The following is an 18,751-nucleotide window of genomic DNA, read 5'->3' as shown; positions in this document are numbered from 1 at the left end:
TAGGAACGACCGGACTCCATAAAGTTAGGCTTCCAGGAGCCCACGGTCACGATTCAATTAGGAAGCCATTTAATAGACTTTATGATTGATACTGGGGCTGAATACTCAGTACTCCCAGAACTATTGCAGAAAAAGGCATCCAAAAGTGTAGTCATTAAAAGTGCCACTGGTCAGTCAGCTAAGAGGTCTTTCCTCCAACCTTTGGAATGCCAGATTGGGGGACATCGTTTAACCCATCAATTTTTGTATATACCTGAGTGTCCAATACCTCTCTTAGGTAGAGATATGCTGTCCAAATTGCAGGCCCAAATCACCTTCACTCCTCGAGGTCCAGAAATGAAACTGCCATCAAAGGCAGCAGGAATAATTTCCCTCTCAGTACCTAAGGAACAATCATGGCGCCTAATGTCAGCCCTGCAAGTCCAACCCACATTGGATACAGAGTTAAACAAGCTCCTCCAAACTCTACAGGTGCCACCAGGAGTATGGGCCGAAAATAGCCCACCAGGAATGGCCAAGAATATAGCTCCAATTGTAGTAACCTTAAAACCTATGGCTACCCCTGTATCTGTAAAGCAATATCCTTTACCCCGGCGAGCAGCAGAGGGCATCCAGAAACATTTGGACCGCCTATTAAAATATGGTCTGCTTAAGCCCTGCCAATCAGAATGGAACACACCCCTTTTGCCTGTTCGAAAACCTGGGACAGATGAATACAGGCCAGTGCAGGACTTGAGGCTCGTAAACCAGGCTATCAAGACCTTGCACCCAAATGTACCAAACCCATACACCCTGCTGAGTTTGATCCCACCAGAAGCAACATTTTTTACTGTATTGGACTTGAAAGATGCATTCTTCTGTTGCCGGCTGGCACCACAGAGCCAACCTATATTTGCCTTCCAGTGGGAAGACCCTTTGACAGGAACAAAAGGCCAGCTAACTTGGACAAGATTGCCCCAGGGATTCAAAAATTCCCCAACTTTATTTGGCACTGCCTTGGCGAAGGATCTAACAAGTTACCCCTCAATACCTGGAGAAAAGGTGGTTCTGCAATATGTAGATGACCTTATACTAGCGGCAAAGGATTTTGATACCTGTAAAGAAGGTACAGAGGAACTGCTCCACTTGCTCTGGCAAGCTGGCTACCGAGTTTCCCAGAAAAAGGCACAGTTATGTTTAGAAAAGGTCAAATATTTGGGCTTTGACATCTCACACCAACAACGAGCATTGAGGCCAGAGAGGAAAGAAGCTATTTGCCTTATCAAGGAACCTACCACAAGGAAACAACTCAGAGGATTCCTGGGAACAGCAGGGTTTTGTAGACTATGGATACCTGATTTCAGCAGTCTGGCCAAGCCCTTACATGAAAGCACTCGAGGTGCAGAAAAGGACCCATTCGTATGGGGACCTGAGCAGCAACAAGCCTTTTTAGTTATTAAACAACGACTTATGGAGGCCCCAGCCCTTGGACTGCCTAATTCGGAAAAACCCTTTCAGCTGTATGTACATGAACAGAATGGGATTGCAGCGGCAGTCCTGACCCAGAGATTAGGAAGTTGGAACCGTCCAGTAGGTTATTTGTCAAAACAATTGGACTCAGTAGCAAAAGGATGGCCTCCATGCCTAAGGGCAGTAGCGGCCACTGCAAGCCTTGTCAAAGAAGCTGATAAATTTACCTTCGGCCAGACGATGTATGTGAATGTACCTCATGCTGTTCTGACACTCATGGAATATAAGGGTAGTTATTGGCTAACGAACCCAAGGATGGCTAGGTACCAAGGCCTATTGTGTGAAAATCCCAGGATTCATCTACGAGTAGTGAATATGCTCAATCCAGCGACTTTGCTGCCCCTACCAGAGGTAGATGATGAAGAATCACATGATTGTCTCCAAATAATGGATGAAGTTTATTCCAGTAGACCCGATCTGAAAGATGAACCATTGAAAAATCCAGATGTTGTATATTATACTGATGGTAGCAGTTACCTGCATGAAGGTGCCAGACGAGCAGGATATGCTGTGGTCACCAATGAGGAAGTTGTGGAAGCTGAAGCTTTGCCTGCTGGCACCTCAGCACAAAAAGCTGAACTTATAGGTTTAACTAGAGCTCTGCAATTGGCAGCCGGATGTAAGGCAAACATCTATACTGATTCTAAATATGCCTTCTTAACCCTGCATGCACATGGTGCTCTATGGAAAGAAAGAGGTCTAATAGGAGCCCACGGGAAGGCCTTGAAATATGGACCTGAAGTAGAAATCCTGTTAGAAGCAGTATGGGCTCCAGAACAGATTGCTGTAATGCACTGCAAAGGTCATGGACGAGGAAGGGATCCAATAACCAGAGGAAATCATGCTGCTGACAAAGCAGCCCGAGAGGCAGCCCAAAAGCCTGTGGGAGGATTTATAGCAGCCCTCATACCAGAGGTAGATCCAGAAGAAGTTAAACCTCACTATACCCCAGAAGAGAGGAAGTGGGCTGAACAGGAAGGAGCAGTTGTGAAGGACGGTTGGATGATCCTGCCGGACAATAGGATTTATGTACCTCATCATCTAGCAGGCACAATTGTAAGAAATTATCATGAATCTACTCACCTTGGCGGTACTGCAACCAGAGAGAGTCTCAGTCGGAAGTTGTATATTATTAACCTATCACAATTAGCAACTTGCATTTCACAGAAATGTGTTCTTTGTGCTAAAAACAATCCCAGGCAGGGACCGGTACAACCTCCTGGAATCCAACATGTGGGATATGTCCCCATGGAAAGCCTAATTGTGGACTTCACAGAGCTGGTCCCTTCTAAGGGATTCAAGTATCTCCTTGTGTTTGTAGATACTCTTACCGGATGGGTTGAAGCTTTTCCCACCCGAACTGAAAAGGCACGAGAGGTAACTAAGAGACTCCTCACTGAATTGATCCCGAGGTTTGGGTTACCTAGATGCATTGGAAGTGATAATGGGCCAGCGTTCATTGATCAAGTAGTACAAGAAGTATGTCGAGTCCTACAAGTGAAATGGAGACTGCATGCAGCCTATAGGCCTCAGAGTTCAGGGAAAACTGAAAGAATGAATCGGACTCTGAAAACCCAATTGGCAAAATTAACCCAGGAAACGGGATTGGGATGGGTAGATGTGTTACCCATAACACTGTTTCGTGTTCGGTGTGCACCCACAAAAAGACTTAAGTTGTCACCTTTTGAGCTCCTGTATGGGAGACCGCCCTCCTTTGTTCAGGATATTCCAGCTGATCTTAAACAAATAGGAGACCATGTGACACAGGGACAAGTGCAATCTCTCTCCCGTGTTTTTGTTTCTCTTAACAGGTGGGCCCTCGAGCGCACGCCGTGCAGCATTGCCGAGCCGATTCATCAGTTCCAGGCTGGCGATAGCGTATGGGTGAAAGAGTGGAAACGTGATCCACTTGCACCTAAGTGGCGTGGACCTTACACCGTCTTGCTCTCTACTCCAACAGCGGTGAAGGTAGCTGAGGTGACCCCCTGGATTCATCACTCCCGTTTGAAGAAGTCCGAAGGCAGTTGGACGTGCAAAGGTGACCCCTCTAATCCTCTTAAACTGACTCTCTCCAAAAACCCCTGTATCTAGCCCTACCGGGAACGGGCTAGGTCACGGGCAACATTAGACGACCGGCCTGCTGCAGCCACAACCTGGAAGCTGGCTGACCTGCGCACGCCTGAAGCTTGAGGAGCATCTGAACCAGCGATTGTGAAAGGAAAGATTCTCTTATACAATTAATTGAATGCCCCCCCCTTGTGGAACAATTATCAGAGATATTACTCATTGGGGATCCTCGGGATATATGTTTTGGTCTTGGTGGTTCCCCATTTCTGTCACTGGGGGAGTTATATTGGGACTTATATTTATTTGCTATCACAATAAGGTAATCTTTTGTGGAAGGAATGCATATGCTAGACATCAACATGATTTTATTATTAATCCTGATCCCTTGGGAAGGGGAAGGGTCCTTGAATCTGACCAAATTGACTAAATATGGATTCCGCCATGACCACAATATGTGGGTAGGTTTAGCTGAAATGGTAGCCAATGTTGCAAATAGGACCAATTGCCTTGTTTGCTCTCTTGGGCCAGATGATTCAGAGGGAGGTATGCCCTTATTACCGATACCATTAGATGCCATTGGTATGGTAAGCGAAATACCACACCAAACAGAAATACAGAATTTCCCCGGATGGAACTCAACTAAACCATTACGAGTTATACCTGTACAAGGGGAATTCTGTGTACATAAATCATCAGATGCAGCTGATTCTACCATGATAGGCTCTTCTCATTGTCACTATACTTGGGATAATATTAAGAATACCTGGGCACACGATACTACCTATCGAACTCGGAATGCCTTGCCCTGTGCACCTCCTTTTATTCATGCATGGAAAGTGGTATGGAACATAACTGTGACAGAAAAAGGCAATCTAACATACTGCACTGTGAACTCTCTACCTCTTTTGATATTTCGCCTTCTGTACTCCACGTACCAAAAACCTCAGACCCGATGGTTGTGGTGGATATGTGGAGAATGGGCATACAAGAAACTCCCCTCCAAATGGAGTGGGACTTGTTTCCTGGGATGGGTATTACCACCAATGTGGATTATGCCCACTAATTTGGCCAAGCGTACACGAAGAAACGCTGATATTTCTCATATAGCAGGAGGAAGTACCCAAAGTTGGAGCGGTACTGATGATTGGCCACCAGAGCGCATTATAGCCTATTATGATCCTGCCTCCTGGAATCCTGGTGAGCTCATACAAGGGGCGCGGGATCCTATTTATAATCTAAACAGAATAATTTGATTGCAAGCAGTAGTGGAACTTGTAACCAATGCAACGGCCCAGAGTTTGAGACTTATTGCACAACAGTTGGATGAAAGTAGAGTCGCCATTTTGCAGCTGAAAATGGGAATGGATTATGTACTTGCCAAGCAGGGAGGCCTATGTGGAGTCTTGAACTTGACAGGGAATGCCTGTTGCTTTAACATTTCAGATAATGGTGAGGCAATCCGTGTGTTGGCCACAAAGATGGAGAATATAGCACATGTCCCAGTACAAACATGGGAAGGATGGGATATGGGATGGCTCACCAATTGGTTACCTAATGTCACAGGACTCAAAGGGATACTATTGTCTTGCTTGTTTTTCTTGACGGTAGTGGTAATGGTTTTATGTATGATGCCATGTATCATTTCATGTTTTAGAAGTACAATTAGCAAGATGGTTTCAAATGAAACTCTACCTCATATCATGGCCCTATACAGAGCTTTACCTCAGGAATATGATGAAGGTCAAGCTATCAAGGACACTTGGGACGAAGGTCCTTGAGCTTGAAAGGGGGGAATGAGGCATCAGGCATAAGCCTGCATTTTATTAATGTTTGATCAGGACTTGTATATTAAAGAGAGAGCTTAAAGATTTTCAAAAGTTTCATGCCAGGCAGACCAGCTGCTTAAGAAAACACTGGCAATGTTTTCCTCCTAGACAAGGGGGCCCCCTTGATTTATAGCAGAAAACAATTCTCAAAGTCGTAAAAGCTGGAATTACAGACTGAGTAAGGACACTGACCCTACATGTTACAGAAGATAACAAAGGCAGAGATAAATATAATTAGGAATGAGTAAATAGTAAAATAATACCAATGTGCCTCCCAGTAAAATGAGCTAGATCTTCTTTCTAAGGTTAAAGACCAAATGGAGAAGCATTTAGCTGGCAGAAAGAGAGCATTTTTGGGAAGTCCTTTTTAAAAGCTGTTTCTTTCTTAAACTGAGAAAGTTAGAGGGCAATAAATGTTGGGAAAAGCAGCTGGCTGAAGGGGGGTGTGTGTAAACTGAAGAGGCTTCTTTTAAAGCGGTTTTTTACTGTGTTCCTTTTTTTACTGAGTCCCTTTTCTACTTTACAAAGGGCCTTATTCCTTTTAAGAGGCTACCTGTGTTGTGTATTAAGTGTATTGGCATAGATGTAATTATGCAAAGGATTTAACAAATGCTAGATTCTTATTTCATATAGTTGTAAGAGTTGTAATTAAGTCAGCCACCAACCTAGCCCCCCTGCCAGACAGGAAGACGCCATCCAAGCTGTCCTGATATATAAGCTGTCAGACATTTGTTTAGAAACCTTCAAATGAAGGAGATCTTTCAATGTTGATGTGAAACTCAAGATCCTTGACATATGTTTAAGATAAAAATTTAAGATTAACCATTTGTTTTAGAAGGCAATAGGGCAAGGAGGGCAAGAGGTGAGCTGGTAATTAAGATTCCTTGTTGAGACACATGTAAGATATATTACTACTTATTTGTCATTTATAGATGTAACAATATATAGCTCTTTGTGTTCCATATAAGGACAGGAGGATATGGGTGTATCTTTTAGGATTGGTTATAGCAATCAGCCAATAGGAAATCCAACCAGGCTGATTGGACAGAGGCAGCCAAAGGAGGAGCAAAGGGGGCTGGATTAAGGGAATATAAGTGCTGGCCATAATGGCAGGAGGCCAGGCCAGAGCTTGGTAACCATATACCACTGTGCCTCTCATTTATTTGTCTGACAAATAAATAATTATTTTAATTTCTCTATTGCTGCGTTGAATATTTCATTCCAGCTAAGCGTTAACCACAAGCAGGGTGCTACACTCACACTGCCCACATCACACCGGTGCTTTAGCAGAAAAATAGAGCTAAAACAGGGCCTGAGAAACAAGAGGGAAGTATTGGCATGCTCAGATAAACCTAGAGGTTTGCAGAAATTTTTGTTTTTAATCTCAAAAAGCACAAACCTAAGGGCACAATCCCACCCCCTGAAAAAAGGGCCCAGTGAGAACTGAGCATGTTCAGAGGAATATTGAATATTGGTTGGGGGAAGGTGGATTAAAAATGGAAACAGGTGGAAAGAGCTGCTGGAGGAGGGCACCGTTGATGGGCTGCCACTTTCCCATAAGGAGGTAAAAGTATGTTGCCACATTTTGTCACAGGTCTCGCTTGCCTTTATTAATGGCCCAAAAGTCTCTGGAAAGTAGAGTGAAGTCATTCACTATTTCTGAACAATAAAATAAGAAAGTGCCCTTTAAACATTACACTTACACCATAGGAGGCAGCTTTCTGTTCCCCTGGCATTTGTGTTACTTTTAAATGCCTGCAACCACACGGGCAGGATTTCTCCTCAGAATCACAGCCTTGTTTTAGCCACTTCTCCTTGCGCTCCTTGAATTGGGGATATGTCACTACATGGAAATCTCAGCAATGGAAAGTACTGTGCTGCGGTGTTCTGCTGTTGAAGATGCGAATACATCAGTACTTCTTTTCTGGAAAACTGTCAGGTCCTCAGGCTGGATCTACACCGATCTAAAAAAATGCTAAGGGAAAAAAGGTAGAATGGTGCGCACCCACCCACGCGTCACTGCCGCTGCTTGAACCCAACCAGAGGGTGTGTTTCTGGTCAAAGGCAATGCGCATCAGATGGTCTCCCTGAGGAGGCAGAAGCAGAGCTGCGGTGGGACTCAGGGGTTGGTGTACTGGAGGCTTGGACTTGCACTGACCTCTCCTCATCCTCAGCCTCCCATCCCATCCACGTCTGCTTCCCTGCCCTGGCAACTGGTGGTGGCGGCGGCAGAAGGATTGGGGCAGTGTTAGGAAGCCAGCCCACAAGCGCACCTGCCTCCTGAGGGGTGCCGGAGCTGCACTTTGGGGTCCTCTGGCTGGGGGGGGGGAAGTATGTGTCGCCAGCCAAGAGAATAGAAACCGTCAACTTGAATTTTATTTACTTAATGAGAGCTACATACAGCTAGACTGCGTCATGTCAATTTTGACCGGATCTCAGAGGTATTAAAATAGCCGAATAAGCTTGCAGTTGCTTTTATTGACTGAAAAACAAAACCAAATGCACCCTGTGAGGTAAGAACCTCAAGGGTGATATATATGAATACATTGTTCCTTAAATCCCCTCCTGTTTCCTTGTAATTAAAGGACTGCATTTTGAAGGGTTGCATGTGGAGTAATAGCAAATCTGACCAAAATAACTATTCAGTAGAACAATCTACAGCAATAAGTGCCATTGCAGTTTGTGGTTATTTTTGAGAGTGGTGAATAGACTGGGAAATGAGTCAGATTCACGGCCCTCTGTAGCAATCCAGGGCTCAAATGCGTACGTGTCTAGCCCTCAGTTTTATGATGCAAGTGTATATAGGTATACTCGGAAGTAAGCTCCGTTTTGTTTAGTGGGACTTAATCTCAGGTAATAATGTATCAAATTGTATTCTTAATTTAATTAAAAATAGAGCTAAGGTGACTATCAAAAAAGATCAGGAGGGCGTCTTCCTTCTGGTACAGTGGTACCTCTGGTTATGTACTTAATTCGTTCCGGAGGTCTGTTCTTAACCTGAAGCTGTTCTTAACCTGAAGCACCACTTTACCTAATGGGGCCTCCCACTGCTGCCGCACCGCCGGAGCACGATTTCTGTTCTCATCCTGAAGCAAAGTTCTTAACCCGAGGTACTATTTCTGGGTTAGCGGAGTCTGTAACCTGAAGCGTATGTAACCTGAAGCGTCTGTAACCCGAGGTACCACTGTACTTTCTAATTCATGTACTGCAGCCATCTCTTCTGGTGTGCAAATGGTAGAGCCATCCAAACTATCGGAAACCAATGCAGTTTTTGCCAGTTTAAATGTTGTTGTTGGCATCTGTCTATCTCGGGAGACAGTGGAGGCGTGCACCTTTGAGGTTGAAGGTAAAACTGTTGGAAGGTTACAGCGTCTGCTATGGCTGAGACTGATATGGGAGAGACGTGTTTTGTTGCAGCTGGGGCACATGAAGGTGACTGGTTGGGCTGCTGCAGATGCACCAGGGCGTTTCTTCTCTCTGCACTCCTCCCAGTGGTCATTCCTCTTCTGGACACTGCTGTGGATACACAGCATGACTGCCAGCGGCGTAGCTAGCTGCTTGGGTGCCTGGTGCGGGGGCGTGTCCTGCAGCTGGGGGCGGGGCAAGTTTCCCCAGGGGGCGGGGTGAGCCTCTCCGACGCCTCCCCCTCATCTGTTGGGTGGCTGAGGGAGAGGCCGAGGCAAGTCCCAAGCTGCCGTTTCTGGCAGCGCAGAACCTGCAAGCGCCTAAGCCACCACGTCACTCCTAAAAAGTTTCCTGAGCCCTTTTTTTTAAAAAAAACAAACAAACAACCTCATTTTGTCACTCAGTGATGACACCACACTTGACACTAGATGGCCAGAACTCCACAGAGAAAACATCCTTCTAACAGAGATCCCTTAAATATATTGCTCTCCCTTCATATTTCCTCCTGCCACTGCGACATACATATTAGTATAATGGCACAATAACATTTCATCAGTTCACATAGAGAGTTAAGATGTATACAGCCCTGTTGTAGAATTATTATTTTTTCAGAATTGTTATTTAAATTGTAATCATTTATGAAGACATTAAGGAAGTTAATATGCCAGGAGAAGAATAAAATAATATTGCAGCTGAGATCCATAGGCAGGGCTGGTGCCTGCTAATCAAAAATGGCATGTATCTCAGCTTGGTAGGATCAGACTTGGTGTTATTTGGGGAGAATCAACCTCCCAAGTGCCATATTTGTAGTCAATTTGCAGGGGATGCCTGCAAGCTATGTTCACAACATAAACAGCTGTCAACCTTGATGTGCTTTCTACCCCACTTAACACATCAGAGTAACAGTGCTTGATTAAATATGTCATTAGATTTTTTATAATAAATATAATATGGATTTTTTATTATTTTTATAATAAAAAACTATTTCATGCCAGTCCTCACATTATCCATTTATGTTATGTATTTATCAGCTGGAATTCTTACCAAGAAAACACACAAGGCATTATATTTCACTACATTGAAAGCCAACAAGGTAGCTATAGGCGAGTGACCAATGGGAATGCCGCTGATTCACAAGAATGCAAACTGGAAAACCATGCTTCCTAACAAGTTGTATGTATGTCATGTTATTTTAAATGCTCACATCCTTTGAGATAGTGTTGCCATACATCCGGATTTTCCCAGACCCACCCTCTTTTTCATATGAAAATTTCTGTCTGGGGTGATTTTTAAAATATGACAAAATGTCAGATAATATTAGGGTGGTTGGTAGCAGTGCGAGCCCCATGCTGAAGCAAGGAGGTCTGGAGCTGTCCCCCAATTGCACTTGGGAGAGGGCGGCGGGTGTGCTTTCTCACAAGGAAGTTCGTGGCAGGACTTGCAGCCATGCAGCCTGTGGCATATGGGTTGGCGTGTTTACGTGGTGCTTAACTTCCAAGCAAACACGCCGAGGGCCGCAGGGTTTGGGTATTCCATCTTAGCAGGAGAAGGCAAGCGAGTGGCCTGCTGACACGCAAAGCCCTGCCACCAATCTGTGTGTGTGTGTTAGTGTTAAACTTTTCCCATCCAAGTGTCCTGGCTTGTGCATAGGGCTTGCTTTGTGTCCCTGCCCCCCCCCCAGGCTAGATCCAAGTAGTTGGCTTTCCCTCTTGCCTGCGTTGGGGGCCACTCTCTGCTTCCCCACCTCCCTTTCACAACCTCCTGTCATTCTGCACACCTACGCTGCAAGCTGCTTAGAAACCGCAGACTTAGGAGGCGGACAGGGTGGAGCTCTGACCCTGACGTACAACTCAGAACTTTTCTCAGGAGTAAGGCCCACCGCAAGCAGCGGCATTTTGGATGCTTTAGGTGAGATTCCTGCATTGACTAGATGACCCTCGGAGTCCCTTCCACCTTTACAACTCTGTGTCCTCTTTTTTGCTTTTCAAAATATGGCAACCCTATTTTTGTTGTTGTTTAGATCCGATGAACCAGAGCATGTCTTGGAAACTCTCACTTTTTTCTCTAAGGTTTTCCTTTTTTATGTCCATGGAGTTTTCTTGGCAAAATACTGGAGAGGTTTGCCAGTTCCTTCTCCAGGTGGATCACATTTAGTCTAAACTCTCGGCTATGACCTGTCCGTCTTGGGTGGCCCTGCACAGCATAACTCATAGCTTCTCTGAGTTATTCAAGCCCCTTCACCACGGCAAGGCAATGATCCATGAAGTGGAATCCTATTTTAGAGCATGTCAATAATTTTATTATTTGTGTCAGGTTTTCTCCCTCATCCTGTTATACTACCTGATACATCATAGATCCTGGAATGTAGGGAGAAGAGCCATGGAGTTACAGGATTATGCCTGGTATCTACAGATATGACCCAGAGCAACCCCCCTGATCCTGGCCCCTTACCCTGAAATTATACTCTTTCCCCTGGAAGTGGAGACCCTGAGATGAAAATTAAAGCCCTAAGCCGGAGACCTGACAACCCTATACCTGTCCCCTAGGTACTGGGAAAGGAAACTGCTGCCATATTTGGGGGGCTTCAGTCATGTGCTGCAGGTGCTGCAGCACCCAGGGGCAATCTTAGCGGGTGCAAGCCAGGATGTTGCACTGGAATCTGCTTCATCGCAGCAGCTTGCTGCTTCCGTTCACCTAAAGTTAATGTGCAGAAGTGCTGCTTGTGACTGTCCACTCCCTCTGCCCTGCAGCAGCCCTTTTGGCACTGCACCCAGCTGGTCCTCAAAAGGCCCAAGTTTGGTGCAAATCATAATGGATGCTGCTGACTGGATGTGGGTAGGTCACCCAGAGTTCCCAGATACATATACCAGGGATGAAGAGTTCAGTCTGTTTCTAGTCCACGCCATTCATTCTTAAATCCATCCTGTCCTGTGTCAACATCAATCTGTAATCAATAAACCACATGATAATCCACATTATTTTTCTACCAAATATGATTTACTGAACATGATTTCTGTACCCTAAATTACAGGTGCTTTTTTTTACATATGTTATTTTTAAAAAAATGCATTTTTGCACGCACACAACGTAAAATACCCATCTTATAAGCATCTTGGTGTGTTTCTAAAGTTGAGAATTGTGTCACAAGATTCAGAGAAGTGCAAAAATCAAAGAATGACTGTTTTCTGACCTGCACATTAGTTTAGGAAGAGCAAAACAGATTAATTCAAGTAAAGCTGCAGACCAATCCTTAACCATCACTAGTGTGTTTACACATGTATTATGTTTACACTTTATATGTGTGCTGTGGGAAATATCCCTATGGCAATTGGTGAAAGTCATAATGGATGCTGCTGTTCTTATTGCTGAAGAAATAGAGGCATACCAGGAGCCCCTAGTTAATAAGTGGATTACATCCTTTAGTTTCAATTCTCTTAAGCCTCTGGTTTATCCTTTAATCATGTAAGCAAATCAGTAGCTGAAGCAAGGCTAAGGCTTTTTTGGGCTTTTATAATTTTGGTGTGGGGCTGGGGAGGGAAAATGGTGTGATAGTGGTTTATAAAATTATGAATGATGCAGAGTGAGTAGATAAACACTGTCTCTTCCCCAACCCCACTAGATTGACAGAAGCTCCTGGTTTCTGTTTTGATCCTGGAATGTCACGTTTTTCCTTAGGACATCTCTATTTTCATCAGAGAAATGTTGGAGGGTAGGTAGTTATGCGACCCCCAAGCCAAGGAGATAAGTAAGCATACAACTTTTAGAAGATATCTGAAGGTAGTTCTGTATAGGGAAGCTGTTTAATGTTTAATGTTTTATTATGCTTTTCTGTATGTTGGAAGCCACCCAGAGTGGCTGGGGCAAGCCAGTCAGATGGGCAGGGTACTACTACTACTTTACTAATGGAATAGGAGGTTCCTATTTTCACCAAATGTTGGAGGGTATGGTGTGCACATATGCAGGTGAGGGGGCTCCATGTCCTCTTTTTTGCTCTTCAAAATATGGCAACCCTAACCGATGGTCTGTTGATGTTCCTGGAGCTGGGAAAGCAAGACACGCTTGCCAGATATAAGAAATAGTTTTGCAGTTTGCAATGTAACTGACAAAGCAGAAACGTGTGGATTTTTGCACACACCTGGCAGGAAGCAAACTCTACAGTCACAAGACCTCTAGCCATTTGAAAAACTTGCAATAGTGACAGAAGATCGAGGCCCAGGTATAACATCTGCAATCTATAAAATTTACTCAGTGCATTGGTCAGTTAACTTGACCCTACTAAACATCAGTGAAAATGTGATTTAAGCTATGAACTTGAACTAGGTCAGTGAAAAAAAGCCCTTTAATACCATTTCAGCGAGTAATAGAGAATTGACCCTAAAACTCATATATTGGTAGAATAAGATAATTGTGGTACCAACTCCCAGGAAGCTGGCAAGGATCTATCCTGGTGCCTCACCATATTGCTGGAGGGACTGCCCCACACCCAGTACCTATCTCCACATGTGACGGGAATGTACAAAAATCCAGCCTTTCTGGGTAGCATGCCTATTTATGTTATGATAAAGTTAAGGTACAGAAAGGATTTTTAAATCATTTTATAAGAGGGAGTGTTTGGATGAGATATAATGACCTTCTTGAAAGAAAAACTCCACACTGGTTATCGCCCATCGAAGCTGTATCAATTAAAAAGATAAATAGGGGAAAGAATTGGGGCACGTATAAAGAAATTATTGAATTTGAAGACGGGAAAGCAAGATGAAAAAGAAGAGAAGAGATACAAGAATGGATCACCTATTTGTTTAAATATTATCAACAATGTGTTGGAAATACCATGAGATGAGAGGGGACTTTTATGCATATGTGGTGGTCATGTAAGCGGGTCAAATAATTTTGGGAAATGATTTATGTAGAACTAAAAAATATGTTTATGTTTACATCCCCCCAAAAAAAAAACCAACAACAACAACAGCAGAGGCCTTCTTACTGGGTATAATAAATGGTGGCATCTTGAAGAAGATGCTCTGTCTCTTCCTCTACGTCAGCCAGAATAGTCTATGTGCAGAGATGGAAGGAAAAAGAAATCCCAGCAAAAGAGCAATGGCAAAATAAGTTGATGTGAAGTTAGCTACCATGACAGCAAAGATAAATCAAGATGAGTCATGGATAAGGGAGGAGTGGGAATACTTTGGAAAGTGTATAAAGAGGTAGAAAAGTCAAACTTGCAAGAAGGGATTGACTTACGTGCAGCAGGAAACAACAACTAGGAATCCAAGTAGAATGTACAGTGGTGCCCCGCAAGACGAATGCCTCGCAAGACGGAAAACCTGCAAGACGAAAGGGTTTTTCTGTTTTGGAGGCGCTTCGCAAGACGAATTTCCCTATGGGCTTGCATCGCAAGACGAAAGCCCATAGGGAAATCTCCGGGGACCTGTTTTAAATTGCTGGCAGTCGGGAGCAAAGACTTTCGCCCACAGCCGGCCTTCAGAAGAGGTCCTGGACCTCTTCTGAAGGCCGGCGGGGGGTAAAAGTCTTTGCTCCCCACCCGCCTGCCTTCCCGGGACAGCGGAGACTTCTCCGCTGCCCCGGGCGATCTTAAAATGCTGGGGGTCGGCAGCAAATGCTTCGCTCCCGACCCCCAGCATTTTAAAATCTTTGGGCGAGTGTCTGCAAGCCTTGCGCGCCCGGCAGGAGGTCCCGCCGGGTGCGCGAGGCTTGGGGCGGCAGCCTGTCACCCGAAGCACGGGGAGCCCTTCGGAGAGCTCCCCTTGCTTTGGGCAAGTGTCTGCAAGCCTCGCGCGCCCGGCAGGAGGTCCCGCCGGGTGCGCGAGGCTTGGGGCGGCAGCCTGTCACCCGAAGCAAGGGGAGCCCTTCGGAGAGCTCCCCTTGCTTTGGGCAAGTGTCTGCAAGCCTCGCGCGCCCGGCAGGAGGTCCCGCCGGGTGCGCGAGGCTTGGGGCGGCAGCCTGTCACCCGAAGCAAGGGGAGCCCTTCGGAGAGCTCCCCTTGCTTTGGGCAAGTGTCTGCAAGCCTCGCGCGCCCGGCAGGAGGTCCCGCCGGGTGCGCGAGGCTTGGGGCGGCAGCCTGTCACCCGAAGCAAGGGGAGCCCTTCGGAGAGCTCCCCTTGCTTTGGGCAAGTGTCTGCAAGCCTCGCGCGCCCGGCAGGAGGTCCCGCCGGGTGCGCGAGGCTTGGGGCGGCAGCCTGTCACCCGAAGCAAGGGGAGCCCTTCGGAGAGCTCCCCTTGCTTTGGGCAAGTGTCTGCAAGCCTCGCGCGCCCGGCAGGAGGTCCCGCCGGGTGCGCGAGGCTTGGGGCGGCAGCCTGTCACCCGAAGCACGGGGAGCCCTTCGGAGAGCTCCCCTTGCTTTGGGCGAGAAGTCTCTGCTGCCCCGGGCGATCTTAAAATGCTGGGGGTCGGGAGCGAAGCGTTCGCTGCCGACCCCCAGCATTTTAAAATCTCCCCCTGTCCCGGTGAGATTTTAAAATGCTGGGGGTCGGGAGCGAAGCGCTGCCGACCCCCAGCATTTCAAAATCTCCCCCTGTCCCGGTGAGGGTCGCAGGGGGCTGCTTTAGCCCCGTGCGCGCTCTCCCAGCTGGAGAGGTGACCCGCGCCTATGGAGGCTCCTGCCATAGGCGCGCGTCACCTCTCCAGCCGGGGGAGGGTCGCAGGGGGCTGCTTTAGCCCCGCGCGCGCTCTCCCACCTGGAGAGGTGACGCGCGCCTATGGAGGCTCCTGCCATAGCGCGCATCACCTCTCCAGCCGGGGGAGGGTCGCAGGGGGCTGCTTCTCTGCTGTCCCGGGGAGATTTTAAAATGCTGGGGGGCTCCCGACCCCCAGCATTTTAAAATCTCCCCGGGACAGCAGAGACTTCGCTCCCGCCCGCCAGCATTTTAAAATCGCCCCGGGACAGCAGGGGCTTTTAAAATGCTGGCGGTCGGCAGCAAAGCCCTCCTGTCCCCGGAGCTTGCGGGGCGGGTGGTGGGAAGAAGGGCTTTTCTTCCCACCACCAGCCTTCAGAACAGCAGTTGACTCAGTCTGGTTGATAAAAATTTAAATGTAAACATAGATTACTATCTTCACACCCCACATTCGAATATACCAACACTTTATGTTGTTTCATGCATAACTGACTAATACTCAGACTTAATCTAAGCACAACCCCAGGGGCTCCTTTCCCTTTCTTTTTGTTTAAACCAATTCACAAACCAAGAACTTATACACTGAGCACTAATAATGAACTATATGTTGTAGTTATTACTGCAAATTTATTGTGCTATTTTTGTGATTGACAAATGACATGAGGATACTTGGTCTGTTTATTTGTATCATTTATTATGCCTATCACCCTTGTTTATAAAACCCAATAAAAAGTTATTTTAAAAAGTAGGTAGGCACTGGGCATCATTTGGCAAAACAAGCGAGGAGGCAGGGCCAGTGGCGTAGCGTGGGGGGGTGCCAGGGGTGCCGGCCACACCGGGCACAACATCTGGGGGGGGGCGCGAGTCCAGAGGGAAGGGACAAGTTCCTTCCTCCGCCGGGCTCCCCGCCGCCACCGCCAGCCTTGCGCCCTAGTGCGCGCGCGCGCCCCCCGCCACCGCTGCGGCTGCGCTCCACTCACTGCTCGCAGGAGGAGCAGCCGCTGCAGCAGCACCGACGCCACCACCAACGCCTGGCCAGGCACGGGCAGCCTCCACACCCCGCCACCGCCGCCATCCCCTCGGCCCAGCCACAGGCGACGGCTGCTTCTGCCGACTGGGAGGGAGGAGAGCTCCGAGGGGCCTCGCCGCGCCCTGCACTCCCCAAAACCCTCCGAGAGGAAGCCGGCGGGCAGGCGAGGGTCTCCCGGCAGAAGGGGGCGCCGCTGGCTCCAGCTCTCAGCGCAAGTCTCAGCCGCGGGGGGGGGGCGAGGACGGAGCACGGCTGGAAGCCCCCGGACCCGGCCGGGAGGAGGAGAGGCGCTCGCCAAGCCACCTACAGCCCAAGGAGAGGAGGGGGCGGGGAGGTGCCCGAGGGGAGGGGACTTCGGCTGCCTCGGCCCGCGGGGGCTCCGCAAATAATAAATTTAATAAATTCCTGCTGAGCCTTGGGGGGGTCCTTGGCTCCTTCGCTCGCCCCCAGCCCCAGTGGCGTAGCGTGGGGGGGTGCAGGGGGGCCGGGCGCAACATCTGGGGGGGGCGCTCTCGCACTCGAGTGCTAAAATCCACGGGTTAGGGGGCGCAAATTACTTGCCTTGCCCCGGGTGCTGACAACCCACGCTACACCACTGGGCAGGGCTACGCATTGCAGGTCCTGCTCCTGGGTAGTGGCTAGCAGTGCCAAGGCTCATAACACCAGTGGCTTACAGTATGCTGTGACTGGGGGCTTCTCATCATGTCCAAGCATTATTGCCAAACTAGCCAAACATAGGCACCGAGTGACGGCCTTTGGTAAAAGCAGGATGCACATCCTCAGTTGCCACTTCAGCAGTGATGACCAAGCAGTGCAGTCAACCCTTCTCTCCTTATGCTCACCACCACTATTTCGGAGTTCCTAGAAACAAGTTCTCATATCGGTGCTCATTGGGGCAGACTTAAAGCAACAAGACAGTGTAGTCTAGCCATTGTTTAAATCATGTGAGGAATCATAAGCATAAAAACGGTAAGGTTCCTAAGAATGTATTGTCTTGGCTACAGCTACAGTTTCAATATCATAATCTAATTATGTGTTTAGAAAGTGCTCTTATAATTATGTCCAGTAGTACAACTCTGAAGATTACAGAACAGAACACTGTGTTTAGAATTTGTTGGCTGTGCCCAAGGCAACTTGATGACGCATACTGTTACAATTAATGTAGCATCAAATTTCCCAATAAATGTTTACCCAAAAAAGGCTTAAAATGAAGTAATTTGAAAGTAACATGAACAGTATGATAGTTTCCATGGCAGGAAAATGCAAGGATTGTCAGCCTACAGAAGCACTTGGCTTGTTTAATTAAAGTATCTTTACTATGAACTAAATGAATGTTTCCATTTGCTTGATTCTTTGCTTTTTCCTTCCTAGCTCTCAATGAATTCCCTAATGACATCTTCACAAATGAGAACCGGCGGCATGGAGCAGTCGTTTTGCACGCCTTCTGTGTGAGTCACTATTTGCCTATATGCATATTATGTTTATTTTTTTAAAAAAAAATCTTACAACATTAAAAAAACACATTACAACATACAAATTATAATTGAAAGATAACGTCAGCAGGAACAATTATTAATAATGCCAATCTGTAGACACCACCAGCCTCAAAAATGCCTTATAAATATTTAAAATACTTTAAATGTTCAGCAGCAAGTGAAGATCTATGGCCACCACATGGTGGCACTGGGTATATGGGGCATGAGGGCCTTCAGCTCCCTCAATATTTTGAGCAGGGGGCATTGCCCCCCTCAATATTGCAGTGGCTACAATCCCCCGCTGCCCTGGGCAAGCTCTGGCGCCCTCTGCAATTGCCTGAGCGCTGGGATGGGCGGGAGGCTTGGAGGGTGACTTTTGCCCTCCCCGCCCCCCGCTGGGATTGCCAGAGTGACCCTGCAAGCGTGGCCTGATGGGGGCGGGGTGTCACACATGTGATGTCGTCATGCGCACGTGACAGCCCCCCTCCATGTGGGGTCCAACCTGGCGTGCCTGCTACCACAACAGGGTTTTTTAAATATATATTTAGCCATTTAGTCATTTCTCACCAGAAATTCCTTGTAGGAAGGTGTTCTTGTCTTCCATTGCACTGATTCACTTGTCATTTATGCCAGCGTATTCAGGGTTTGTAGCTTACAGAATCACCGACTCTCTTTGAATCCTTTTTGAATGGACCCCAAGAGAACGTGATTGAATCAGTGACTCAGTTTTCATGTCATGCTAAGCTGAGCCAAACCTTGGCTGATCACAAATGCACTAGCATCACAGGCTCCCAGAGAGGAGCTCA

At 47.1% G+C, this 18,751-nt stretch overlaps 1 protein-coding gene across 4 annotated transcripts in view; it reads left to right on the top strand.

Annotated features, from left to right (window-relative positions):
• Positions 1 to 18,751, top strand: part of SLC24A3 (solute carrier family 24 member 3) — a 178,200-nt gene that overhangs the window by 101,614 nt on the left and 57,835 nt on the right. For all 4 annotated transcript variants that reach the window (XM_081205994.1, XM_081205992.1, XM_081205991.1 and 1 more), the window contains exon 3: positions 17,842 to 17,918. In XM_081205994.1, the coding sequence (XP_081062120.1) occupies positions 17,842 to 17,918 (77 nt within the window). The remainder of the gene's footprint in view (positions 1 to 17,841; positions 17,919 to 18,751) is intronic.

The sequence above is a fragment of the Podarcis bocagei genome (assembly GCF_964188305.1).
Source record: "Podarcis bocagei genome assembly, chromosome: 8".
NCBI lineage: Eukaryota > Metazoa > Chordata > Lepidosauria > Squamata > Lacertidae > Podarcis > Podarcis bocagei.
The sequence above is the reverse complement of the archived record's forward strand: the minus strand, read 5'-3'. Positions and strand labels throughout refer to the sequence as shown.